The sequence below is a fragment of the Cryptosporidium andersoni genome, assembly GCF_001865355.1.
Source record: "Cryptosporidium andersoni isolate 30847 chromosome Unknown contig_7, whole genome shotgun sequence".
Lineage (NCBI taxonomy): Eukaryota > Apicomplexa > Conoidasida > Eucoccidiorida > Cryptosporidiidae > Cryptosporidium > Cryptosporidium andersoni.
This window is the reverse complement of record NW_027122910.1, coordinates 89,729-117,637: the sequence shown is the minus strand read 5'-3', so window position 1 is coordinate 117,637 and position 27,909 is coordinate 89,729. Positions and strand designations below refer to the sequence as shown.

The 27,909-nt window shown below is 28.2% G+C and overlaps 14 protein-coding genes across 14 annotated transcripts; 4 read left to right on the top strand and 10 right to left on the bottom strand.

Moving 5' to 3' along the window:
* Nucleotides 1–1,286: 1,286 nt before the first annotated feature.
* cand_025890 (porin family protein) lies at nucleotides 1,287–2,222 on the bottom strand (the record flags this gene model as incomplete). Its single annotated transcript, XM_067212818.1, has 1 exon — nucleotides 1,287–2,222. The coding sequence occupies one exon, from the start codon at nucleotides 2,220–2,222 to the stop codon at nucleotides 1,287–1,289; it is 936 nt and encodes a 311-aa protein (XP_067066541.1).
* A 443-nt stretch (nucleotides 2,223–2,665) lies between these two features.
* cand_025880 (uncharacterized protein) lies at nucleotides 2,666–3,064 on the bottom strand (the record flags this gene model as incomplete). Its single annotated transcript, XM_067212817.1, has 2 exons — nucleotides 2,666–2,784; nucleotides 2,860–3,064. 2 exons carry the CDS (start codon nucleotides 3,062–3,064, stop codon nucleotides 2,666–2,668), a joined length of 324 nt encoding a protein of 107 aa, XP_067066540.1.
* A 298-nt stretch (nucleotides 3,065–3,362) lies between these two features.
* Nucleotides 3,363–6,458, bottom strand: cand_025870 (uncharacterized protein; the record flags this gene model as incomplete). The annotated part of the gene is made up of 1 exon (XM_067212816.1): nucleotides 3,363–6,458. One exon carries the CDS (start codon nucleotides 6,456–6,458, stop codon nucleotides 3,363–3,365), a length of 3,096 nt encoding a protein of 1,031 aa, XP_067066539.1.
* Nucleotides 6,459–6,764: 306 nt separating this feature from the next.
* On the bottom strand, nucleotides 6,765–10,181 carry cand_025860 (uncharacterized protein; the record flags this gene model as incomplete). The annotated part of the gene is made up of 1 exon (XM_067212815.1): nucleotides 6,765–10,181. The coding sequence occupies one exon, from the start codon at nucleotides 10,179–10,181 to the stop codon at nucleotides 6,765–6,767; it is 3,417 nt and encodes a 1,138-aa protein (XP_067066538.1).
* A 502-nt stretch (nucleotides 10,182–10,683) lies between these two features.
* Nucleotides 10,684–11,806, top strand: cand_025850 (uncharacterized protein; the record flags this gene model as incomplete). Its single annotated transcript, XM_067212814.1, has 5 exons — nucleotides 10,684–10,749; nucleotides 10,808–11,121; nucleotides 11,177–11,451; nucleotides 11,512–11,663; nucleotides 11,726–11,806. 5 exons carry the CDS (start codon nucleotides 10,684–10,686, stop codon nucleotides 11,804–11,806), a joined length of 888 nt encoding a protein of 295 aa, XP_067066537.1.
* A 233-nt stretch (nucleotides 11,807–12,039) lies between these two features.
* cand_025840 (uncharacterized protein) lies at nucleotides 12,040–12,927 on the top strand (the record flags this gene model as incomplete). Its single annotated transcript, XM_067212813.1, has 1 exon — nucleotides 12,040–12,927. The coding sequence occupies one exon, from the start codon at nucleotides 12,040–12,042 to the stop codon at nucleotides 12,925–12,927; it is 888 nt and encodes a 295-aa protein (XP_067066536.1).
* Nucleotides 12,928–13,020: 93 nt separating this feature from the next.
* On the bottom strand, nucleotides 13,021–14,958 carry cand_025830 (uncharacterized protein; the record flags this gene model as incomplete). Its single annotated transcript, XM_067212812.1, has 1 exon — nucleotides 13,021–14,958. The coding sequence occupies one exon, from the start codon at nucleotides 14,956–14,958 to the stop codon at nucleotides 13,021–13,023; it is 1,938 nt and encodes a 645-aa protein (XP_067066535.1).
* A 416-nt stretch (nucleotides 14,959–15,374) lies between these two features.
* cand_025820 (proteasome subunit beta type 1) lies at nucleotides 15,375–16,287 on the bottom strand (the record flags this gene model as incomplete). Its single annotated transcript, XM_067212811.1, has 3 exons — nucleotides 15,375–15,806; nucleotides 15,865–15,934; nucleotides 16,052–16,287. The coding sequence occupies 3 exons, from the start codon at nucleotides 16,285–16,287 to the stop codon at nucleotides 15,375–15,377; spliced, it is 738 nt and encodes a 245-aa protein (XP_067066534.1).
* A 317-nt stretch (nucleotides 16,288–16,604) lies between these two features.
* cand_025810 (actin family protein) lies at nucleotides 16,605–18,255 on the bottom strand (the record flags this gene model as incomplete). Its single annotated transcript, XM_067212810.1, has 4 exons — nucleotides 16,605–16,652; nucleotides 16,729–16,851; nucleotides 16,912–18,062; nucleotides 18,246–18,255. The coding sequence occupies 4 exons, from the start codon at nucleotides 18,253–18,255 to the stop codon at nucleotides 16,605–16,607; spliced, it is 1,332 nt and encodes a 443-aa protein (XP_067066533.1).
* Nucleotides 18,256–18,443: 188 nt separating this feature from the next.
* cand_025800 (phosphotyrosyl phosphate activator protein) lies at nucleotides 18,444–19,424 on the top strand (the record flags this gene model as incomplete). The annotated part of the gene is made up of 1 exon (XM_067212809.1): nucleotides 18,444–19,424. One exon carries the CDS (start codon nucleotides 18,444–18,446, stop codon nucleotides 19,422–19,424), a length of 981 nt encoding a protein of 326 aa, XP_067066532.1.
* Nucleotides 19,425–19,811: 387 nt separating this feature from the next.
* On the bottom strand, nucleotides 19,812–20,261 carry cand_025790 (uncharacterized protein; the record flags this gene model as incomplete). Its single annotated transcript, XM_067212808.1, has 1 exon — nucleotides 19,812–20,261. One exon carries the CDS (start codon nucleotides 20,259–20,261, stop codon nucleotides 19,812–19,814), a length of 450 nt encoding a protein of 149 aa, XP_067066531.1.
* Nucleotides 20,262–21,217: 956 nt separating this feature from the next.
* cand_025780 (radical SAM domain-containing protein) lies at nucleotides 21,218–24,136 on the top strand (the record flags this gene model as incomplete). Its single annotated transcript, XM_067212807.1, has 1 exon — nucleotides 21,218–24,136. The coding sequence occupies one exon, from the start codon at nucleotides 21,218–21,220 to the stop codon at nucleotides 24,134–24,136; it is 2,919 nt and encodes a 972-aa protein (XP_067066530.1).
* Nucleotides 24,137–24,470: 334 nt separating this feature from the next.
* On the bottom strand, nucleotides 24,471–25,916 carry cand_025770 (GDP-fucose protein O-fucosyltransferase 2; the record flags this gene model as incomplete). The annotated part of the gene is made up of 1 exon (XM_067212806.1): nucleotides 24,471–25,916. The coding sequence occupies one exon, from the start codon at nucleotides 25,914–25,916 to the stop codon at nucleotides 24,471–24,473; it is 1,446 nt and encodes a 481-aa protein (XP_067066529.1).
* A 115-nt stretch (nucleotides 25,917–26,031) lies between these two features.
* On the bottom strand, nucleotides 26,032–27,330 carry cand_025760 (actin family protein; the record flags this gene model as incomplete). The annotated part of the gene is made up of 3 exons (XM_067212805.1): nucleotides 26,032–26,067; nucleotides 26,144–26,314; nucleotides 26,383–27,330. The coding sequence occupies 3 exons, from the start codon at nucleotides 27,328–27,330 to the stop codon at nucleotides 26,032–26,034; spliced, it is 1,155 nt and encodes a 384-aa protein (XP_067066528.1).
* Nucleotides 27,331–27,909: the final 579 nt, after the last annotated feature.

Below are 27,909 nucleotides of genomic sequence, written 5' to 3'. Positions count from 1 at the left end.
TGTTGCAATGTAAACTGAAAGAACTAAAATTTTTGAAGCTATAACTTATTACAAAATCTAAGAGAAATCAGAAATTAGCTGAATTTTATTTTAAAGTGTCCTATCCATAGTGTCAATAGTATAAACTCAATTTAATAATTAGAAAAATCCCAGTAGAGTTGTTAATAGCTTTAATTATTATATTACAAATATCCAAGGAATTATTTAAGAACAAAAGTAGCCATTCCAATCATTCTGTACAGTGACAAAAAAGTTATACAAAAATCCTAACAATGAAGCTCTGTATTATTTATAGTAGAGAGTTAATTTTTGGATATTAATAGAACAAAATTGCAATACTGACACCTTTATCCTAATTTGGTGCTCTGATATATAGGAATGATATCGAAAAACGAGATCTAAAATATATCGCGCTTTAGACAATCTAAATAATGCAGTATTGTATACACTCTTAGGCGCAGCTAGGGTTTTATTTAAATATTACATAGGGTATCCAACCCAAATCTGATTTATTGACTAAATATATATGTAATTATAATTTTTTATACTATCTAGAATACTAAGGTGATGGTATTGTAAAATGAATACATCTACAGGAAACTTTATATATTAAAAATTTAGTAAAGAGTTACTTATATCTTATATTAATATTTAAATACTTCACAAATATATTAGAAACATCACACTCAATTTGGTTTTATTAGATTTATTTAATAATTATATCTAACTTTTATCATTATTTGCAAAAATATAACTTTTAACAGGCCTAATATAATATTTATTGTAAAAAAGAATACATCTAAAACATTTCATTGTTTTTTTATAATATTATATTAAAAATATAATTAAATAGATAAATAGCAAAATTTTGTAATATAACAAATATTAATGTAGCCATTTTAATAGCTAATAAAATAAAATGATAGCTAAAATATACTGAATGTAGTGTAACCATATTATTAAGTAAAATACTTTATATTTCTCAAACTTATAAGTATATAATTAAACACATAGTGGAATAAAAATCGAAATTATTATTTAATTAGTAAATGAAATTTTAGAAAAGAATAGTAGATATAATTAGCGTTTATCTAATTTAAAATTTGCTAATATATCCTATTAATAAACTAGTAGCAGTCTATTTTAATTATTATAGATTGATATAAAACCTTAATTCTTATTGAATTGAACGAGATAAACTAATAAGTAAAGATAACTTAAGTTAAAAATTTTCTCCAAATTCCTGAAAACTTCTTTGTAATTTATATCTTGTCCTATTAAATATATTATGATTTTGAGTTATCAGCATTACCTAATGAATATACATCTTGTCCTTGTTCCTGTGGCATAAATTGCATCATGAAACCAAATCTATAGTCACTTTTTAAGTAATCAATCATACCTGATATACCAAAACCTTGTACATCTTGACATTGCATAGATAACCTCCCTCCTGTATCAATCATACCCTGAATTCTAGCTGTTTTAAATAAATATTCATATCCAAGTTTTAGTGATGATTCATAATTTGGCCATGTACACTCTAACTCTGTTGCAAGAGATAAACGATCACTAACTTTCCTACAAAATGATGACTTTATTGAGTGACTATTAGATAGCATGCCTTGAAGTGTAGAGAAATCAGGCTGTCTCGAGATCTGAGTAAAAACGGTATTTTTACCAATACGATAACGAGATCCTATTGCCATTATTGATGTACAATTTGCTGATATCCATGTTAGTTCCCCACCTAATTGTAATTTTGGTGTAATTACTTGAGAATATGATCCATTTAATAGTCCTGTACCATTATAGGCTGCTTTAATACATGCACTCCAATCAAATCCATTATATTCTAATGATAACTCACTCATATTTCTTTCCTCATGATTAATTGATGAACTTGATGAAAATTTGCAATCAATATTGTTACCAAATCGTCGAGATAAACGAGTATTTACCACACCATCAGTTCCAATTCTTGATAGTACCATAGTTTTTCCATCTGCACTTTGGTAAGAAGGGCCAAACTGGTACATGTAGCCCTTATCTCTTATTGTACCTAGTAAAAGGGTGTGAGAAGATTGTAAGTTTCTTGTTACATTCTTTGCTATTTCAGCTCTAAAACCATCAAAGTTATCTTGTTGCAATACATTATGTACTTCCTTAGAAAAATGTTCATACTGAGTACTTTGTTCAGGTAGTACCTCCACTTTTCTCATTATAGATTACTCAGATAATTACTTCAAGTTTAAGACAAAAAAAAATCTCTTTAGAAAACTAGCAGACAACTTCAATCCTGTTTATAATTTTTAATTAAAACTCACTATAAGAATATGTTAGAAAATTATCACTCTACACTTAAATGGTATATTCCTTCCTAATTTCAAAAGGTTAATGATTATAAAGCGCCATAGGTTCCATAATGTCTAGCGGGGTCTAACATTGATCAGCTCGATTCAATGTTATTGGACTAAAATTCTAGAAATCTATCTAGGTACAATACATTTAATATCTTCCTTATCTATTATAACTCCCATAGATAAATCTAATATCTAACTTTAACTCTCTTAGATAACTCTGATATCTAAAGTTATTATTAATATCACTACTACTTTAAAATATTATTTTAAAGATTTAACTGAGAAATCTCTCATTTTTCTTATTAACAAATACATAAACCTCCGCTACATTGTAAATTGCGTAATTTATCACTAAATAATCCATGTCCAATAGACAAACCGATCAGTACAGATAAAAATAATCCAAAATTAAATGTCATTGCTATTAACATTAATATATAGTGGAAAAAATAAGAAATAAAAGCCATAAATACTCTTAGTATATAAATCCTCTTACCTAAGCATCTTTGTTTAGACTCAATTTCCTCTTTAATCACAGAAACATAGACTGCTAAGAGTCCAATTAGAATTATTACGAAACACGATACCAAGTATGTAGCCAAATTGTATGTTTTCCATTGATCAAATAATATTAATGCATTGTAATTCTGGTAGAAAGTCATGTGCATCATTGTGGATTCCTCAGTACAACAATTTGTCATAAGTTAACTTTTATTGTATTTATTAATTCAATCTTGTCAGTAATAATAGGAATAACAACAGTAGTGAATATTTTAATTTTCTAATTAAATTAAATTAATATTAAATTAAACCAAATTATATTTTTTAACTTTAAATGATCATTTTAATAACTCGGAAGACAGTAACTGAGTACCTCATTCCTACTTTATTTGCAAGCTGTTATATATATATATATATATTAAATATATTATCTATATAATAGCCAATCTAATATTTACTATTTTCTTTTTATATATTTGAAGTTATATATTACTAATCTTATTTAATATAATCAGCTGGTTTGCTACCTAAACACTTTGTCTCTACTATAAACTTGTGTAAATCACTAACATTAGAATATTTGTTTTCCGGAATTTCATTCATCTCTGCCAACTCATTCAAAAATTCCCATGGAATACAATCTTTATTTTTTCGCTCTATAGTATAATGTAAATTTTTCCACTTTATATTATCATCTTGAATGTTGTCTAGAATATCAATTGGTATATATTCAGATTTTTCCCCAGGTCTTGGTGGAACATCTTCTAATTGCTTTATTTTACTTGTAAATACTTTACCACGATATTTTCTGTTATTATCAAGATGTTTATCCCATGTATTACTAATTACTTTGAAATCTTCATTGGTCTTTGCATTACTGTGTAGATTGACTATAAAATCTTTATCCCACATTAAATCTGATAAAAGTTTTGGATTATCTTCAAGATCATCATTATAATCAATATTATTATTTGAAGGCTGATGAGTTTTAATATCACCAAAACCTCTAGTGGAGAGTGATGATGGATTAGGTGGATATTTAATCCATGGACTCTCTTCAACTTGATTAAGCCATTCAGATGGTAACATTGGATCTTGAGGTGGTGGTAATGATGGTGATAATGATGTACGACATAATTCATTATTATTAAAAGTATTTAATTTGGTTAACCTTGTTTTATTCTTTATATTAGTACTTTGTGTTGGTTGCACTAAAGTAGAGTATGTCACTGAAACACTTGAAGGACAACTGATCCAGCTATTTTCATCAATTAAACTAGATTTTTCTTCTCTATTATTATCTTTTGTTTTATTTAAATAAGATCCTTCTGCAAACCAAAATGCTGGTGAAGATGGATCTGATAGTACTAAGCATGAATAATTATTATACCTTCTTTTTATGCAAAATCTACCCTCTATATTTGATGATTGATTGAATGATTGATCACTATCACTTTTAGTTGATTGTTCCCTTTCTTGGCTATTTAATAAATAAATTTTACTATTCTTGAGATTCTTATCAATAGATTTTTTACTTTCAAGACCTTCATAAACATGTAAAGACTCACTTCGAAGATTTTTATATAAATCTTGCCTTCTAATTTGCTTTTTTACAAGTTGTAAATATTTTTTTTCGAGTTCATTTAATATTTTATAGTAGCTCTTTTGAGCTGACTTTATAGATTTTTGTCTATTTACAAGAGTATCATGCAAAGATTTTGTATATTCCTGCCTCTCCTGTTCAAATACATAAGTTCTACTTTTAATTTGATTAAACTTTTCATTTAGAGCATTGTGAATTCTTCTATAAAATATTCTATCTTTCCTTTGACGTAATCTTATTTGCTCTGGATCTTCAATTTCAAATGACACTGGTAAACTATCAATACCACCTTGTTGTAGACATGAATATGTTGCAAACATCTTTTGTTGATAATCAGTTATCTCTTTTAATTCTGTTTCAAGTTTCAACTCATCAACTTTTAATTTTTCGTAATAATCCTTACCTGAACTACAATGTAATCTTAAGGATTCTGATAATTCATCAAGTATTTCTTGATGATATGTTAATTTCATTGCTGCATTCTTTAAAATATTGTATTTGTAATTCTCTAATTCACTTGTCAAAAGTGCATCATTAATTATTATACTATCATCAATATTTCCATAATTTAATCTATTCAATATATTTCTTAATTCATTCACATCATAATATGGTGGAAATGGCATTAAATTTGGTATACTTGTTTTAAAATCAATCCCAGTTTTTTTCATTTCAGCTAAATGTTTTAATAACAAAGCAAGTGTATATGTTGGTTTGACATCTATTGAACGATGATCAAATGGTAATAATGAAGAAAGATAAGATTTTTTGCATTTATCTTCTTTAATATCATCTATCTCAAAGCTTTCATTTAGTTTCTTTTTTGGGTGAAATATTGGAGTTTTGATATCTCTACCATTTAGCTTTACTCTTATTTCCTTAAAATCCTCTAAATTGCGCATAGGAACAGAATAATATACTTCATAAATACCATTTCTGAGATCAATTATTTGTTGGATCTTTATTCCACCTATTCCTTTAATATCAAATTTATCACCACCATGTTTAACAGGATTCTCCATTCTATCCATAGCATGTATCTCAAATAAATTAAGTGTTCCATCTATTGAATAATATTCAAGCCCTTCTCCACTAGCCCAACTTGTCTCCGCACATGTTTCACCTGGTGATACTTCGACTATATAAGGTGAACCTCCTATTGGGTCTTTCCCATTTCTTGCGAATATATCAATTCTATGTGGAACAGCTTTCTTACATATAAATGATATTATATATGATCCATCCTTATTATCTATAACATTCCCATAGAAAGATTCACTACTATCCTCTAATTCTAGTGACATAATTGGGTAAGCATGATTATCACAAATTTCTCTCTGTTTATATGGAGTTATTATTACTTTGAATAAATGTCCACCAAAAAGAATTCTTTTGCAATTCTTAGTAAATGAATTTATTGCTATCTGAGTTATTTCCCCAGCAGTAGCTTTATATAATCCAATTCCCATTGCTCTACAATTTAATGCAAATTCTAATGTTGTTGCTCCTGTTGCTTGTCTCAAAACATCTTGAATACTCATATCATATTTATTTGTTGCAAGTTTACTAGTATTCAAATCTATACTATACTGATTCATATGACTATAACTATATGGAATATACATTAAATCATTATCCTTATCTAATATCACTTCTAGATCCACTTTTTCTAATAAAGGTATACCATTTTTTTGGCTAACTTTGTCCTGCTTATCATCACTTTTAACTTGGTGAGTTATTTCTGGTGAGGATATTCCCGTCTTATCTGAATTTAATAATAAATATGTCGGTAAAATCTCCATATTTAAGATTTTGGGTTCTAATTCCTCAATTTGTTTAGAGGATATAATCTCATTATTTCCTTTATATATCCCCAGTGGAAGGGGTGAATTAATCTCATTCATAACATTGAAATTTAATGGGACAAACTTATAAGGATTCAATTCTAATTGGGAATTCCCATTATGAGACTTTTTAGGTGAACCTACCATTATTTAACTTTTATTGCATTACGGTTGTTTACTCCTCTTAGTTATGTCTGAACTCTATTATCCACATAAGACTCAGACTGCATTGAGTGGACAATTAAGTTCAATTCAAATTAGAATAAAAGATTTTATATTTACCAATTACAATTTTTCATATTTATAAGCAACTAATCTTATATTGAAGAGATAGTACGAGTCAATGTAATATAATTAGATCCAAATTTAGATCTGAGATGTAACCATCTTTATTCATATATTTAAAGTATACTCCACATATATGCACTAATATATACTTTAATTACCTAAAATTTAGGGATATAATGGCTTTAAAAAGGGAAAATTATAGGTTTGAGTACCTCTAAAAACTACAGGCTGAAGCTCTGGAGGTATTTGAATAGTAGGCATATTTGGGGCAAAGCAGCACCAAGTAACCTGTCTTTTATTATTAAGTATATGTTTATATATCCCTTCTAATTTTTCTGATTGATTAAAATTTTCAGAATTCATATATGTCGTGTTATTTTCGATATACTCAATTTGATCTTTGCATGGGTTCTTAGATTCTTGTTTATAGGTATTGTATACTATAGAATTCTTTGAAAAATGATCCTTATCTCGATTAATAATCTGATTAAATTGATTCACTTGATTTGAAATATCTTCTTCCATTATCTCTAAATTTTTTATACTACCTTCACTATTATAATGTGATCTCATATTACTAGTCAACTTGTTCTGTTGTCTGTTAGAGATATCTGAACTACTTGAATATTTTAAGTTATTTTTATTGTAAAAAGGGCTATCGTGATTATTTATATAAGATTTATCAGTTGTATTATTAGAAATTCTTGTTTTTAGATTCTTATTGAACAATCTAAGACTTTTTCTGGGTAAATCAAAAATTATATCCCAACTACGACCATTTAATTTGATTTTTTCATTAGAACCTGCTCCTGACTCATATATTTGCAACAAAGATTTATCAGTATTGACAGCTGTTTCAGATATACCATTAAAATTAACTGCAGCATCACGGTAGTGACATCTACACATAGTTCTAGATAGATACTGACAACAAGGACAGCTTTCTGGTTCACAAATTGCAAGACCTGATGTTGATACATCACAATGATTGGGACTAGGTGTATAAGGTTCATATTCACTAATATCATCTGAATCTGGTATATCTAATACTTTTGATTTAGGTTCTTGAAATATATTATAATTTATATCTGAATCAAATGAAGGAGCATATATATCAATTTGAGGAAATCCATCAGATGCAGGAATAAAATCATGAATAGAACTGTGGCTCTTTTTCTTTAAGCTACTTGTTCTATCAATTTTAGTTTCTGATTTATCCATTAAATTAATTGACTTGTTTGATATAAGTCGATTTGGTTGAACAACTTCAGAAAATCTAGAATTTCTCACCTTACTTTTTCCTGTTAACCCCGAATTCGTTAAAGAAAGTATATCCTTTAACTTATCTGACCTATCAAATTCTTTATTTGAATTAAAGCTTTTTAATGATCTATTTGATTGACCAAAATTATATAAATTATTTTTCTGATGCCCTTGAGTATCCAACAGCTCTTTATTTTGATCATAATCTTCTAGAGAATTGCTTGCAAAAAAGGTATTTTGATTTATAACTTCAGATTTATTACTTTTGATGCTGGTCATTTTCAATGGTATACTATTTATACATTGATCTTGTTCTATTGTATTTTTGAAGTTTACAGTTCTATTATTAACGGCTTCATCAAGCAAACTATTAGCTTCTATGATCTTTTTACTAACTTGCCTGTTTTGTAGTATATTATTCTCACTTGATGATGTATTACTGAGATTCTCTTCGGGTGTACTAAATAATTTTGCCCACTGTTGATCTTCTTTCTCATTATTATTACCAGTAAAGACTGGAACTGAACTGACAGAATTATCTAGATCAAAATTGTTCTTTGCGTTAAAATAGATACTTTTAAGGCTACTACCTGTTTTCATTCTACTCAAAATTCGATCATTATCTTCATAAAAGCTTATATTTGTTGTATTATTTTGGTTATTTCTTAAATCTGATGACAAATCATAAAATAATAAACCATTATTTGTCAGGTCTTCAATATTTTGATTGATAAACCATTTATTTTCAGACCTATTTTCAGCCAATAATTTAATTGGTTCTAAGCTCATCAAGTTTTCACTGTATAATCTCAAAATATCAAAATCACTTCCACTTATAAGTATTCTTAATAATCCAGATCCTGATCTTGTTTTATTCATATAAGCTAATTGACGAATAATCTTTGTATTTCTACCACTACTTTCACTTATCCATAGCCCTTTTCCAGCTGCAATAATCATTTTTTCACTTGATTGTTTTGGTGCAAATTTGCTAATCTTCCTTCTATAAATCTCAACAATCTGCGATTCATTTATTGGTTTCTTATAAGTCTCTTTTTGAGGATATAGTGGAAATTTCATAACATTTCCTATAGTGTCAATAAACTGAATTGTATCAAAAATAGAATGTGGAGAAACTGTTGAATTTGCATCATATTGTGCCATTGTTCTTCTAATACAACATTTTTGATCCTTTGGAGTAGGTGATAATGTTCCAAACACAAATAAACGAGAATTTAATAGGGATGAAGCCAAGTACTTACTGATATTGGTAACCTCAATATGATTACTTTTTTCATTTGTATAAAAGAATTTTGACATCTCTAAGGCAAGATCAAGTAGTCCATGTAATGGAACATTCAATGTTGAAGTGATACTTCTACATGCAGGAATCTCAAAGAATCTTATTGATCCACAATAAACATTTAAAAAACCTGTTAACTGCTCATTATTTTTCAAACTTTGTTCAAGTTCACTTTTCTCTACAGATTCAACTGTTAAACTTATAACCAGACCAGAAAGATTTAAATCTTTTACCCACACTTTTCCGTAATTACTGAAGAGATTTTTTAGTGTCTCTTTCTTTATAGTAATATCTCGATTATTTATTTCACTATTCTGTTGATATCTAATTGCATTCATCACTTTTTTTTTCGAAACTGCCTCCAAAATTGTCCCTACCAATTTTTCTTCATTCTCAAACAAGTGGTCAGGATTACCCTTTATAGTATACCCTAAATTACCATTAGTACATCTTGTTAACTGTAGTGGATTTTCTGGTTCAATTAAATCTCTAACTATCCCAACACTTACTCCAGTATCTTCACTAATTTCTAGTACAGAAGCCTTTACTACAAATAATTTTTGATAACTTCCTTCAATATCCACTTTCTCAATTTCAGAGTTTATTTTAATTCCATTCATATAGCACCTAATACCCGAAAATATATCATAAACAGCCTGCAAAACTATCCCAATACTTCTTTGTGTTCCAACTAACAAATGGGTCTTTCCAGTTTTGTGTGGTCCACACACTATTACATTTGTAGAAATTCCCTCGAGAGTTCTTAAAACAGATTGTTGAATCCCACTTTTCATATATATATCTGTGTTACAAGTAGATTCCTTATATATAGCTCCACTTACTGTACAAGTACGACCTCTAAATGTCTCCTTTTTAATAACACGCAATGTCTTCATGTTTGGCTGAATCATAAAATCCCATAATCTTTCACTTTTATCCTTTTTTCCTGGGCAAAAGCGAATAAATGTTCTAGGATTAAACTCTCCTGTCGTATTTTCATTGCCTTGAGGAAGCATTTTTTAGAGATTCTATTCCCTCATATGCACTCCTTATCAGCTATTTCTCTAAACTATGCAAGACACGACGTAAGGTATTGCAATAAACAGCGTCAGATTATCTCACACATAATTCATTAAGTCTAATACTAAGCTCATTTGTAGTCATCCTTTCAAATTATTTTTTTATATTACTAACTATATCCACTAGGTTAATTTAATTGTTATAGCTCTTCCATGGACCAATTTCTTTCATGTTTACAAAAATATCAAATATTTTATATATATATATATATAATAATTTGTATATCTCAATAAATACTATATAACAACTATAATATTTTGTTTTTAGGAAAATTAAAATAAAGGAATAAATCCCCTACTTTATATGTTATCTCATAATTGATTGCATGTATAATGCATGTAAATGCCGGTATAGAAGAAATTAACTGTGACATACATGTAACTTTTTCATTCACGCTTGTTCTAGAAAATAGATATAGAAGTAAAGTAAAATTTTAAGATGAAATACTTAACTTCTGTAGACATTCAGCAAAAAGTCAACGAAACAGGATTTGATTGGAGAACTGTAAGTTCTATTTTTTCTAAAGTAAATTGTTGTAATGCTAATCTATTATAATATCTAGGGTGTTGAAGTTATTGAAACTCTAATTGGAGCTATAAAGCATAGTATTAATAAAATTAGAGTATTACAAGATAATTCAGAAAGGAAATTTACACTTGAAGGTTCTGCAAAAGATAATGACTCTGGAATAGTTATAATTCCAAGCTCAGAAGAAACTATACAAAATAGTGACTCTAAAGTAATTTTAGAGTATACTGAAAATATAAAAGAGGTCTATAAAGATAGTGATATTATTTTTGAAGATATCCATAAGACTCTAAATGAGGGCAACTATATTAATGAAACTCCAGTTCAGACACCTCTTCCATCACCAATGTAAGTAACAAAATTTATAATAAAGGAAATATTAATATGTAAGTAATTACTATAGATTATGTGATAAAATTGGAAATATTATATGTTTATCACAGAAATCTGTGAGTGTAAATACATCGTCAAGTGCTACATATTTAAGTAAAAGTCTTGCCTTAAAAAAGCGAAGGTTAATTGTTCCACCTGTAGCTCGGGCAAGAAGATGTAAGAACAACACATTAAGCAAAGATGAAAGCCTAGGACCATTTGATCTTGTTTCTCCGAAAAGGAAACTAAAGCTTAGGGATGGAGATATATTTCGAGAATATCCTGTTTTTCGAGATGAAGACCTTGGTAAGGTTCTATATTTTTTCGAATTTAAGGAAATAAATCTAGTTTTTCTTTATTAAATAGGTGTTTCAGATAATACTGACGAGATATTGGCAGTATCAGAAAATATTCATAAACAGGATGATGACAGGCAGACTACTAGCGAAATTCAAGAGTGGGCAATCGGGCTTGTCCACCGATACTTGAGTGAAACTACAAAATTAGTTAAAGAAGAGGTATGTCTACAGATATTAGTAAAATATGTGTATTATATTCATAATATTAATAATTGTGTTAGATCTCGTCAAAATCAAATAGCAAATTACAACGTGTTAGAGCTCTTCGTCAAAGATTTGGTTTCTCAACAAAGACAAAATAATGGGTATAAAAGTTCATGCTCAAATTAATTTAAAGATAAAATATAATATAATTAAAATCCCGAATTATTATATTGCAATAATTATATTTAATAATCTGCAAGAATTTACTTTTTATTCAGCTATTGATAGTACAAATTTGAATGAATCTAACACTTTTTTTGGCGCAACTGACGGTTTTCCAAATTTTTACACTAATAAGGAAATATAAAGATACCATAATAATTCACACAAAATGAATATAATAAAACGAATATGGAAAGTACTTAGAACTCCTGGACCAACTTTGTATGATATCTTACCATTAATTATTTTAGCAGTGTATACAGATCCATTAGCTATATTTTGTCAGAGTAAAAAAGATATAAAAAAAAAAAAACTCCCAAGGATTTCAATTTTTATATATAATTTGTCTTTATGGATACTAGTCTTATTAGTTTTTATATTAATTCTGTTTGTTGGTGGAATAGCTATTGGTCAAATAACCATTCCACCTATTTATATTGGTGAGTTGCATGGAATGCCACTAATAGCACAATTTTTTACAATATCACCTAATGGCACCTTTTTAGCATCTATGAAAGTATTTATTAATAATAAAAGTTCATTTAATGGAAGGCTAATTATTCAAAATATTAATATCAGTCCAGTTTTACAAAATTTTTTCTGTACTCCTGCGTCAGCTAATAACAATTTCATGCTATCTTTACCATATGTCAAATCTCATCCAAATTTTGGTGGTTTTGTATTCCCTTTAAATCTACATTATAAACCCATAGATGACACGACAATTAAAGTATCATCAATATTATTAAAATATCAGAATGTAAATTTTCAACGTGTTAAAATTGAACTTGGCAAATATGGAGCTGCAGAAGAGCTACAAGGTATATGGTTACCTTCAGGAGTGACACAGTATAGTGTACTATTAAAAGGTTCAACCAATTTATTAAATAATAGTAGCTTTAAAGATGAAATTGGATCTCGTGGCTGCTTACAAAGTAACATTTTAAATTTAATCACCCATATTAGTCTAGATTATTCGGTGAGATATTTCCTTGGTTCAAAAACAGTTATAAAACAAGATATAGGTTATATTGCATTCCCAGCATGCTATTTATAAAAAAAAGAAAACCAAAATACAAAGTAAAGTAATTAAAATACTATCAACTATATTTCGTTAAATATTCACAAATCATGGACTGAATGTAAGACATTAATTTCTCTTAAAAATTCCAAATCCAGAAGTAGCCTTTGAAATCATTCTATTTACTATTCCCTCCTTTTTGTACCTTGAATATAAGTTAGGTGGGGTAATATAGTCTGCAGCAATATCAAACATTATTGGCTTAACAGGGATTGGAATATAAGAAGGTCTTAATATATCATACTTTAGATCCTCAGTATTACTATAAATTTGACTTGAATCTTTATTTTGATATTTCACTATGTAGGCACAGTAAACATTACAGTTTACTGGAATAATTTGACTTATAACATCATGTAAATGCTTGTATAAACTTATAACTCTCGAAATATATCCATCATGATCCCACTCAACAACTTTCAATTTCAAAATTGTGCTGTCAGAACGAGATTTTACTAAGTCAGATAGTAAGTATGCTTCATGAAATTTCCCTAATAAGCCATAAATATGTGATAACAATAAGCAACGACAATTATCTACAATATGATTTAACTTCTCAACTAACATAGTTACTTCCTTTCTCTTAAACAATTCCTCTCCAACTGACTTTATTTCAGAAATAGTCATTTTTAGAAAATCACATAGTCTAATACCTTCCTCTGGGTATCTAATTTCTGTATCCTTATTTGAGTTCAAAGCCTTTGGTATTATCCCTTGATTAATTATATTAATTAGTAAAAAATCTGAACTATTAAAGTGAGATAATAATCGGTATAAAAGTACTAAATCACGTTCAGTTGTTATAAATATCTGAAAAGTGCGTATATATCCTTCTAAAACACTCCACTCTTTAGAATTCAAACTATTTAGGGGAGAAACACCATTCTTTACAGTTAAATTAGTTATTTCTTCATGTACCATAGAATTAATTGTTGAGACATGCATCAAAACATCTGAATAAGCTTCAATGATTGAATTAGTTGAAATGTTAAGTAAAGTATCCTTCTCTTCAGTTGATAAAATCTTCTTAGTTTGATTGTAACATTCATGCAGTTCCATAATATGCATCTCAGCCCGTGGAAAAATTAATGGATATTCAGATCCATTGAAAAATATCTTCATCCCTATATTATTAGTCAAATGACTCTCTATCTCTATTTTAGGGTTATCATCCAAATTCTCCATACTCCCAATATTTATACCTAGACGATTACAATGATATAAACACAATCTAATAAGTGGTTCAAGTTCCTCAATATGATCATCATATATCTTTAAATAATCACTCTTTGACATAGAATCAATATTATATAAAGGTAATATTTTATTCATATCTATGGAAGATGCATTTAAATCCAACTTCAGTTGTTGGTATAACTTTTTACAATTAATCAAGGATACAGCTCCTTTTACCCAATCTGAACACTGTATGTAATAATTACCCATTAAATTACTTCTATATGCTTGAACCTCAACTATACTTCTTGCTGTACACTTCTCTTCACTTACTTTCAATAATAAATCACTGTATTTACATGATTTCTTCAATCTCCTAATAATATGATATCTCCTTCTAATCTCATTAGAAGAGAGATTATTTCTATCTCTATGTGATGTACTGATTTCATTACTAATTCCATTACTAATTCCATTACTAATTCCATTACTAATTCCATTACTAACTTCATTACTATAGCTCCAATTTCTCTCAATTAAACTTATAAGAATCAATAAGTGTCTTGGATTCTTCATATCATCTATTTCAATAGGTCTACTTTGAAATTTATTACGCCCACAAGTCATTCTTAAGCATGACCTCAAATGGTGTAAACGACGAGTACAATAACGGCGATATCTACTATAATCTTTATGGCGTAATCCATTTTGCTTTCTAAGAGTTTTCACAATAATTAAGAGGGGTAAATCAAAGGAAACCACTTCACAGGTTATATTATTTAGGTTATTATCAATATTAATCTCTCCATGGATTGTGTCCTCAATTCCCATATCTTCTAATAATACTCAATTATTAATAAAATAATCTTAACAATTCTAAGTATCCTAGTATCTCAAAGAAAGCTGTCTTGCAGCTATAAAAGCTTTATACCGGGTATCTTATTGCCGGTATAATAAAACTACGTAATAGCGCAAGGTTATTTTAAGTGTCTTTATAAAGCTCATTTGAAAATTAAATATTCCTAATATATTCAAGTACCGTAGATTATCACCACTTTCAAAATACTTATTAATTGCACAATTTATCTTAAAGTATATATTCACTTAGAGAAATATATGAAAACCACATAGGCTACACAATAAAGGACTTATTTTTAAATTGTGCTATTAAATAAATTTCTAGATCTTCTATCTTCTTCCTAGTCAGTTATTAAAGTATCTAACTTTATATTTGTTTAAATATATATCTAGTCTTGTCTAAGGGGGAAACTACTTTTTGATATTCCTGAAGCATCAATTACTACTACTTGTGCAGAATCGCCAGTGTATACATCTCTCTCACTAGCACTTGTAATTGCATCCTTCAATAAATCAATCATGTCTACCTTATTAGTTAGAATCTTTGGATATAATTGATTATTACCAGATATTTGATTATCCAATATTGAACTTATTAGATGAGATCCGGTTCCATTTGTAAAATATTTGCCTGATTGAAAGCTTCCAACAGCATCATATCCATAAGCAACACCATTACCATATTCATCTAGTCCAGCTATAGCACAATAACAATAGTAAGGAAAAAATCTTTTAGAGTATAATACTGTTGATAATAATTGAGCAACGGCACCAATAGAAGGACTCTTTTTATGTTCAAACTCGTATATCTTTACTCTTGCCTAAATAAATAAAATATTCAGAAGTAGTTATTAATATATATCAGGTATTTGAACTTACACGTATGAGTTTCTGTAGAGCAGTTATATCTGCAAACATTCCACTACAACTTAAAACACATTTAGTAGTTCTGATACAATTAAAATATATATCAATGATAAGATTACAAAAATAAAGGTTAGATTTACAAAACATTCTTTATTAGGTCTCTAATAATATATAAAATATCACAAATAGTAAAACTTACATTTCAAATACTCGTGTTACACTTCTAGATGCAATTCGATAACCTTGAGATAATCTAGTATCCGAAACAATAACTGCAAAATCACTTCCAGCTAGTGCTATACAACTTCCACCATTATCCGTATATGGATTAAATTCTCCAAATGACTTCGGATTTACAGTACATTTATTGCTAGGTTGATCATTATAAAAACCATTCACATCAATTTCATTATGAATAGTGTTCATACCCTCCATTAGTATTACTTTAATATCTGTGTATTATAATATTAAATATTTTTTTCAGTTATTCCTATATTTATCCTATAAGTTTTTGTGCTTTAAAGGTTCCTTTTTCTTATTAGTGGGGGGTGCAGATCCCTAGCTAATTTTATTTTTTTTTTTAATCTGGCGCTCTCAATTGGCACTTAACTATAAAATTACACTTTCTTTAGCTAGAAAAGAACTAAAAGTTATAGGGAGAATATAATATTCAGATATAGAGGTCATTGCAAGAGGAATATATACTTAGAATACAAATTCTTCTACTTATTAATTTCTATAACAAACCTTGCTTATGGGCATCTCTTCAATGTTATTGAAGAACCAAATTCCTGATAATCCTAATAAAATAGAAAAAAAAAGAATATAAAATTACAATAAATACACAATTAACATTAATAATATCTGGTGACTTACCTTTCTACTAATTGCTAATTGAGGAAATGTACCAAGTGAAGAAAGGATTGAGGCTCCAATCCACGCAGCTGATTGTCTTTCTATAGATCTAGGAGAGGCAATGATCTTAGGAGGTAATCCATCCTAAATAATTAAAAACAATTGTAAACATTTATATAAATCTATTGAATACTTATTACTAACCTCCTGCATAAATGCTGTATATTTATGATCTGCAAGTGCTTGAAAAAGCTTTGAATCAAAACCATTCAATAAACTAGTACCACCTGTTAAAATTAGAGAACTTGTTACATTACTAGTATCTTTTGTATTTTGTACTAAATCAGAAATAGAATTTGCAATCATCTGAACAATTCCAGGATAACCATAATTAGAATTATTTGGTTTAAATATTATATTAGGGATACTTGTTCTAATAGATGATATATCAATTGTATTGCCATCAGGTAAAGTAAAAGTAGATGTATTACTATCACTCAAATTAAAACAACAGCTTGTATGTTTAATTTCTCTAATAGCATATGAAATACTCCAATCTAGATAACTTTCATCAATATTTAATAAGGGTATCAAATATGGTTTATCTTCTTTATCCTTAATTACACCATATTCAGGTATAATATAATTTGATTTTTGTAATTTCTTCAGGATTTCACTATCTAAAAAATCACCTGCTATTGGATACTCTTGTATAGTTGATGGAAAACAGTAACCATCTTGAACACAACAAACATTACTATTTGAAGCTCCAATATCTACACAAATACCTGATGTCTTACCACATGCATAACATGACAAAACAGGTCTTTTACAAGTAAAGAACATACTACTTTCTAATTGTTCAAATGCTATTTCAGTCATTTTAGTTAAAAATGAATTCTCACTATTTGAAGGAACTGGTAAAATTAGTGGATTATTTGTTATTTTATCATCTAAAGTTCCATATTGAAAGACTGAGCATGCACTATAAGAACTTTTATTAGAATTACTAATAGGTTTACAGGGAAAAGATGCCTCCTGTATCATTTTAATAAGATAATCCTCATTCATTTTAATACTTCTATTTTCTGGATCATACTCATAAGGGCTTAAAATTTCAATGTTATCACGTTTTTCCCATGGTCTTAAAGGAAATAAAATATTGTTCATTCCATCTAAATCTATATTCTCTGATTTTTGACTAGGTATACCAATCTTACAAGGAAGGATACTTCTAGGTAAATCTTCACCACCATACCCAATTTTAATTAAGTATGTTCCAATATCAAGAACTACACATGATATAGAATTAGTAGTTGTAGGATTAGCTGTAACTGAAATATTTGTAGTATTTTCTAATAAAAGAAAAGAAAAAAAATTAATGATTAATCATTTTATATTTAAAATGTATTTATATGTACATCTCTTATAAAATCTATTACATATAATTAGATATAAGTTACAGTTCAAAAGTATTACATTAGGTCCTATTTATAAATATCGAAATATTTATGTCCATATATTAGCTACCAACTTACCAGAATTCATTTGAATACATAAATAAAAGTTATTTTAAAAAGTATTCAGCTTAAATTAATGAGATGGTATTAAATTATAGACAAAAAAAGTTATACATTATAAGCTGCATAAAGAAAAAAAAAATCAGCGCTAATAATGGAGTCTATTTAGCCTTATTTTTTTAAGGTACCATGTTATATTAATATAAAAACTGGCAAATGCAAACATCAGAGTCTATAGTGAGGTGTGAAAAACGTATTTTAACAACTCAAGATTTAGAATTCTTTTTGAGAAGCAGGATATATGCAGAAATTGTGAAGTTTATTGAAGACCTTAGTAAAAGTATTGTAAGTAAGGAGCTTGTAAACTACAAAGATGTCCGAGACAAGGATAAAAATCACAACAAAGTTATTTATGGTATTTTAGACCTGCTAGATTTTTGTGAAATATTAATTGATGAAACTCCTCCTATTCAACAGCCTATGAGGTTTGGCAATAAGGCATTTCAAATGTGGTACGACAAATTTAAGCAAGAATGTCCTAAATACTTAGAAAGTAAAGTTGTCCCTGAGAAATATCATAATTTAGTCTATGAAGTATCCATATATATTACTGAATCATTTGGAAATCGTACAAGAGTAGATTATGGCACAGGACATGAATTAAATTTTATATTATTCTTATATTCTCTAGTTAAACTTGAGATTATTCAAACAGATGATTATTCAGATCTAGTATTAGTAGTATTTTATCGCTATTTATTAATTATGAGGAGATTGCAGATGATATATTTACTAGAACCTGCTGGTTCTAGAGGAGTATGGGGACTTGATGATTATCATTTCTTACCTTTTTTATTTGGATCTGCACAGTTAATGAACCCTTTAAACAAAGAAAAAGAATGTAGTGATAATAAAAGTATAGATAAAGATTTTATATTACCTGGTATGATCCTTGATAGTGCTATTATATCCTCATATAGTGATAAATATCTATATTTAAATGCAATACAATATATCCTCCAAATGAAATCTAATGTACATTTTGGTGAATGCTCACCAGTTCTATATAGTCTAACATCTATACCAACATGGAATAAAATATATATTGGTATGTTAAAGATGTATAAAGCCGAAATTCTCAACAAATTACCTGTAGTCCAACATATTGTATTTAGTAATATCATTAAGTTTTCCTAATAAGATCAGATCTAATATATTTTATTTAGTTTGTGTTTATATAAATTGTGTTGTATAAATTATTTAAAGAAAAAAAAGATCTACTTAGTATAAAAAAAAAAAGTTATATATAAGTACAATTGTAATATATAATCAACCACACCACAAATATTAGTAGTAGTCTAGATAGCCAAGGATTAACAGCAACACAAACACATGACTTTATATATATATATATGTCAAGATCCGATTATATCTTGATTTAAGCTCATATCTGGATCTTGTAAAGTTTTGGTATATATAGTAGCAGCATAAAAAGTAATGTACTGAAAAGTAGTCCCCCTCTACTATATCTGAAATAGCCAATCAATTATAATACTATTCTTACTCTCCTTATTATCATATTTATCATCCTTCTGTTGGAAAACCACATGGCATAGGTATATTTTCTGGATTTGGAGACCTCATATACATTGGAAGAGCAAAATTTGTAGGATTGCCTGCAGCCAAAGGTTTACTTGAATTCTTATCAAATGTATTATAGCTATTCATGTTATATGCAGATTTCCCTTTCCTCAATGGAGTCGTAAAGCATGAAAAATTACTAGAATTTCCCCCACCTATTACCTTTATATCACATGTAAGACAGTTCTCTGCTAGTTCACTTTGTTTGCTTCGAATTTGCGATTTAGCATTACTAACAATTTCATTCTTCTTACCATTATGAAGGAGTTTTAGTAAAAATGCCCCCGCATCTTCTGTAGATAAAGTGCCATTTTTCTTCATTTTATTCATAGATATACATGAAGAGTCTGATGAAGAGTTTTCATAATTATTTACTGATGTCTTAGAAGCCATTACGTGTTCCAATCTTAATATCAATAGTATATTACTTGATTCTTTGACCAAAAATTGACTTAAAATGTACAATATTACCTCTCGAGAGTATAAAGATATCTAAGATTTTATTAACTAGTAAGCTTTCCGAATAAAAATAAAAAAATAAAAGAACACACACAAAAAATGAATTTCAGTTTTCTTGCCTTGGATTCTGAACTTAATTCCTTAGAGTAAAAATCTCTCCTATTATATATTTCCCTTTGCCAAATATTATTACCTTTGAGCTTCTTCTTTCTTATGGCATACTTTAAATTTACCATAAAAATATTCAAGTAGAATTCTCTTAACAACAAAAACAGAGGAATAAACTTCCAGGATGAGAACTTTTTATCCGTCTATAGGCGGGCTTTTGTCATTGGACCCAAATATAATAAATAGGCATCTATGAGCGTTACAAAATATCTTCAATTTTAAAGGAATCACAAGGGAAATATAGACAGGTAATTAGAACATTTTATCTTATACAATATTCAATTTCTATTATATTTAATTTATTTAGGAATATGAAGGGGATTAATGTGGGCAAAATGACATGATATCTAGAATGGTGGGAAGACGAGCATATACAATGTCCACATTAGAAAGTAATTTTTAATAGGTGATTAGGAGTGATATAGTATAGATTTAATCTTTTTCTAAATTTTGTATTAAGACTTTTTTTCTAATAATATAGATTCCTGATAATATTATTTATTTAGTATATAATGGTGGGGGTGAGGAGGGGAGTATCTCAATATATAAAATTCTTTAATTAATATCAAAAATTCTCAAATTACACTAAAGTTTAATATCATGGGAAGATGAATATTTTTCAAAATTACCTCACTATATCCATTGATATTTTAACAATAGGATAATATGGCGCCCTTATTGGGATTGACCTTAGACAAGGTAGTAATACTAAAGGTGTTGACATGATGCAGAAAATAGGAGAGAAGAACGAGGCTAAGAAGCAATTGAGCACTAACAATCCTTTAGGAAAAACTGAGAGAGGGCTGGGGTTATCTTTAGAGGAAATAACAAATTTAATCCCAGCACTACGTAGTAATTTTCCAGTAAATGTAGGTGAAATTAAAGCACTAAGAGCAGAAGATTTAGATAATATTCATAGAAGAAGACATCTAGAGAGCTATTGTAGAAGTTTTGCAGAATGGACTAATTATGAGAAGAAGCAGATGATTAATCAGAATTGTTTAGGTAATGATACTTTAAGCTTATTTGTTAAGGATTTAATTTTGTTATCCCCAAAGGATAAAATTGAGTATAATAATGTGATAAATATTTTAAGGCGTAAATATAAAATAGCACCTTCTAAGTCTCAAATAATTCATATTTATGAGCAAATTTCAAAACAGGATAATAGCTTTGATGAATTATGTACAAACCTATTAGAAGATGACGAATTAACTAAGCAGAATATAGATAATTATGATTATATGATAAACGATATAAATAATAATTTATCTAATTTAGGTATTGAGAAGAGTATTTTGTCAAAAAAGGCAGTTCGTAGTCAATCTGGTGTAGTTGTAATAACGATATTGACATCACCAGGTGCTTTTTCATGCAAGCATGACTGTCACTATTGTCCGAATGAACCTGGGCAACCTAGAAGTTATTTATCAACAGAACCTGCAGTATTAAGAGCAAATCAAAATTCATTTGATGCAATTAAACAATTTAGAGATCGTTCAATAACATTAAAGAATAATGGTCATATCATTGATAAAATTGAGATTTTGGTTTTGGGTGGTACATGGAGTGGTTATCCTAGGGATTATCAGAGGAATTTCATCAGAGATATATATTATGCTGCAAATACATTTACAAATGGATTTCTTTATAATGATTCTGGTTTTAAATTTGATTTTAAAGATCGTGAGGTTTTATCTTTACAAAAGGAGATTGAATTAAATGAAAATGCAGAATGTAGAATTATTGGTCTAACTTTAGAAACACGTCCAGATTATATTACAGTGGATGAAATCTTTCATTTAAGAGAGCTTGGGTGTACTAGAGTACAGCTAGGAATTCAACATACAGACAATATGGTTTTAAAATTAATTAATAGAGGATGTTATATGAAGCAAGTAATAAAAGCTATTAGACTTCTTAAAGATACTGCTTATAAAGTTGATATTCATTTAATGCCTGATTTACCTAACCCTTATGATCATAAAAATATCAAAGATATGAGTATTGAAGATAAGAAATATATTGATAATAAAAGAAATATACTTTCAGACTTGCAAATTTATATAGGGCAGAAATATGCACCAAGTTTAGGTGTTGTGAATGATTATATAATGTTATCAAATGTTTTAAGTAGTCCAATGCTTCAATGTGATCAATGGAAATTATACCCTTGTGAAGTTGTTCCATTTTCAAAGATAGAGGAATGGTATGAATCTAACTTGTACATACCATATACAGAAATATATCCAGAATCTCTTTGCTATCTTTTATTAAGCTGCAAAGTTGGATTACATCCCTGGATTCGTATAAATCGTGTTATTAGAGATATTCCAAATCAAAGTATCATTGCTGGTAATAACTGTACAAATTTAAGACAGGTGTTAAGCGAGAAAATGAAAATGATGAGTTTAGTTTGTAGGTGTTTAAGGTGTAGAGAAATTAAGGATAAACATTTATATCAAAAGGTGGAAAATATTAAAAGTGACAAGAGTTGGGAAGATTCTAGTAAGAATTCTCAAACTAAAAAGAAACTTAAAAAAAAGAAGGGTGGGAATAATAGACTACAAAGTAACAATAACAACTTTTGTAATAATTTAAAAGCTAGAGATCTTAGTATTGTATTAAGGATTCGTCAATATTCAGGCTTTGGAGGTAGAGAATTTTTTATATCTGTTGAAACAAGAGATGAATTGGATCTTTATGGTTTTATTAGATTACGCTTAAGGTTAACTGATAATCAAGTTGCAAAAGAAGAAAACAAGAATTTTGTTACTGGAGAGCCAAAAGCTGAACAATATTTAAATTATTCTATTAACGAATATATACAAGATAGCAAGGATATATTTAAAAAGTTCCCAATACTTAAGAATTGTGGATTGATAAGAGAACTACATATTTATGGTTTAGTTTTAACTCATAATACAAGTAAACAGAATCAAGAAATACCTATTCAACATAAAGGATATGGGAAAACTCTTTTAAAAGTAGCTGAATATATTTCTTACCTTTATGGTTTTAGGAAAACAGCAGTTATATCAGGTATTGGAGTAAGAGAATACTATGGAAATAATGGATATAAACTAGAAGATACTTATATGATTAAAGATATTGGAAATGATTCAGAAATAAACATGCCTAGCGATTATGAAATAGATATTCAGATTTGGGATCTTGAGACGGATTTACTAAAGGTATTAAATTCTATCAATAAAATAGATGAAAGTTCAAGGAAAGAAGGTGGCTTAGAAATACAAGGCATACAGATCATTGATGGACTTGCTAAATTCCATAGACTTAAAAATATGGAAGAATATATATCAAAGATAAAAGAAGATAGAAGTACAGAGTCTGAATGTATTGATCAGATTAAACAAGAAAATATGGAATATTCACTAAATAGTTCGCATGATGAAAGCCCTACTGAAAATGATTCAGAAAGTAAAGTTGATACTGAAAGTAATATAGAGATTGATAATAAGTGTATAAATGAGACTAATTTTGATCAATTTACAATAGAAAGAAAAGCAGGCATATTATCATCTATAATTAATTCTAAATATACATGGATATACAGTATTGGATTTATTGCTATATCTATGTTTAGTACATCTTTATTAAGAAAAAAAGGGAAACTTTAATATTTGTATTATTTGCAGAACGAATTCCTAATACTAATTAAATTATATTTAAAGTATTTAAGTTGGCAAAAAACTTAAGCTTATTTAATTTTTAGCTTGCAAGTTCAGTTACAATTATATTTAGGTATTTAGAATTTTGAATATAATTGGGAGTTACTTTATCTAAATAAGTTTTTTATTTTTTAATTTATAGATTCCAAGAAAATTCCAAATTTCTTGAAAACACTTAGTAATTATTTGAGGATACTACATATAATTAAATGAATATAAATATATCTTGTAGAATTTAAATGAAATTACCAAATATCTTCTTTCAACTATCAAATTATATAAACTATTCAAATTTAAATTTACTAATAGGTGTTACTGGGAGTCTATCAGTATGTTCTCTGCATATTAATTCAGAATATTTCATATACTTTTTTGCCTTATACTCACTATTACTACAGAAATATTCGGTAGAAGAATCTAGACTTTTACCATTAACAATGCGTTGCCATCTTATTGAAGAAGTGAATCGGGATTCCTTAGTTCCCACAAAATAATTACTTTGTAAAATAATATATTGATGAATTGCTGCAATTAATCCATCTTCTTTATAAGTTAAATTCGGGATATCCCCGAGAAAGTGGAAACTTATATCAACAATTGATTTCAAAGTAGTTTTCATCTTTTTCAAATCATTATTTTCAGTATCTGTGGAAATAACAACTTTCGATATATTTAATTCTTTCATTAATTTACTAATTCTCAAACTAATATTTTTAAAGGATGGAATTTCATCTTTATAGAAATATACGAAATCTCCTCGTCTTATGTGAATACCAATAAACTTTTGAGAATCCAAACTATGCAATTTCATGTATTCCATTGCCTTGTTTTTTATATATTTACTAAACTCTAAACTATTAAGAAGATTATATTTAGATAATTCATAAGACCATGGAACTAATATTTTATCTGCAAATTTAATTATGACTGAGTGTAAGGAAAGTTTCCACTTATTTTCAATTATAGGATTCTGAAACAAGTTTTTCAAAGCTATAGAAAGAGTTTCAGAAGTTAAAGTTTTGGTAAAATGAATGCAAAAAACTTCTTCTAAGAAAAGACGATTACAATTTCCTGAATAATTTGTGCTCCCTACATTATATTGCTTTTTTAAAGATGATATATCGCACTTAATATATTTCTGAGTAGAATTCTCAGACATATTCAATGAAACTCTTTCTATATTGTAATCTCTTTTTGTTTGTTTATCATTCCAGTCAAAACTTAAGTAGATTGCTGTAATTGAGGAATCTCTAATATTCATATCATCTGTATATGCAGGTTGATGTAAACTTGAAAATATATCATATTCAATGGTTGGAGATTCCCACTGTTGAATATTAAAGAAGAGTGACCATTTTAGTCGTCTCTTTGTCCTATAACTCCAGTGAGCAATATTGCAGAATGGTGGTAACACTAGCACATGGGTTTGATTATTCTGTTGATATTGTTTAGTCTGCTTCATATTATTTAAGTGAGCAACTGCTAAAGCCATTCTATAAAATACGTCTTTTTGCATATAAAACCCTTCTCCGTACTTCACATCATACAAAATCCACACTATTCCCTGCATCCAACTAGGACATACCCTACTCATATATGCAGCCCAAGTCTCGTATATATTTGTGCATTGTTCTTGAGTGGCAAAATTTCCAGTAATGAGATGAAGTAGAATATTAAATACCAGACATAAAGATATCAGTAGACTTGATGGTCCAAATCTAAACCACATATATTATGGTAAATAATTATGTTGGGAGGATTCAATAGGAAGCTACAAGTTTAATGTTGTAAAAACGCTGTAAAAAAAAAAGAAGCGGGACCTAAGTTTGTGTATAACTGTTGCATCATCCTCTAACTGCAGTAGATCCAAATTCTTCATACTAAGATAAGAAAGAGTACAAATGTTATAAAAGTACCTAAGAAATAATGTCAGAATCTTTATATATGACAACATACCTGAGACTTAAAAATAAAATTATTCTGAACAAATTCTGAATTATTAGCTATATGTGAGCCACCAATCCATGGAGAGTTTAAAGCTAACCCAAAATTTTCAGATGTTTCATATTGATAAGCAGAAAAAACATTAACTTCATTCAATGGCATATCATTTTCTTTTAAGCAGATCTAAAAATATCAAAAACAGATCGGAGGTGTGGATATGAGACATTGCATAATGGTTGCCTAATAAGTACCGTATTTACTGCCATATTAAGAGTAGCAATACTTACTTTTAAAGAGTTTCTAAGAAATTTAGATAAATATTGATTAATTGAATGACCACCTATAATAAGTACATTTTGTATCAGTTGTTTTGTATAATCTACGGGACAACTTTTGGCCACTCTAATGACATTTTCAGATAGCTTGGGAGCTATTAATTTTGCGATATATTCGTCAAAAATATTGTAACTTTTAATTTGATCCATTTGAAAATTAGCAATTATATTGGGTATAAAGTAGTGACTAAAATTTTCTATTAAGTACTTTGTAATAAATGAGCCACCTAGATTACAAATACTTATGTTTTCAGTCAGTAGATATCCTGATGCAACAGGGAGAATTCTTGTGTTTGTATGTCCAATATGTAAAACAGTCCCAACTAATCCTTTAGCATCATGATAGAATATATTAGGCATATTTGTTTGTATTGAATATATAGCTAGTATTTCCTGAGATAGACATTGAATAGAGGGTACCATTAGAGATTCAAAGAAAAATTCCATAGCATGATCCTGAAAATCAAATGGAGCATTATGAGGTTGAGTTAGCAAGACTGGATGATTAGATACATCATAATAAATCTCCCTAGTTAATATATCTGTCCAAAATGATTCTAATAAATTCCAATCAATCCTTTCATGGTATTGATATGGGTATTTTACCTCTTCATAATTAGATATAGTAATCGGTTCTTTATAATAATCCAAGTTATGAGACAAAGGTTTTAAGTTTAATTCTGGTAAATTTTCGCTTGTTTTTGATGAATTCAAGAATTTAGAACCAATTTTTATTTCTAAAGGTGTTACATTACCATATAGTAAGGTATTTGTGATAAATTGAGGATATCGATTACAAGAAAACCCAACCCTAGTATGAAATTGGCCCGTATCAATTACTAAAGGTAAACTCATCTTATTCATTTAAATATATAAGGCTGAGTTTTTTTCTGAAATGTGGGAAATTTAACTTGCAATAAATATCCTCAACTTTTTCATGCGGGGAACCACTATTTGACTTGTAAAGTATATATTAGTGAGAATTCGAATTATAAACCCTTAATAAACTTGCATTATACCTTGAATAGCTATAAAATAAAAAGGGTATAATTTGAATCTTTGATGATCTTTTATAATAAATAAGAACAATTAGAAAGACCCAAACTAAAGGATCATGTATCATGGATTTAAGAGTGGCATCTAATACAGGTTTACAATATTTTACATCTGCTACAACTATGGAAGTAATATACAAAGAATATTTGTTAAACTTACAAGTTATGGTATGAATACTTAAAATATATTAATAGTAATGATCAGTATATCTTATTTTAATTTAACCAAGATTACAATTTAACTTTATACTTTCAAGGAATGTTATGAAGCTCATTAAAAACAATAAAGTAAAAACTTTATAATACTATTGGAGTGTAAACATTAAATTAATAAAATATTACATATTTTTATGATGGATATAAGATCACTTGAAGCATATATTTAAAA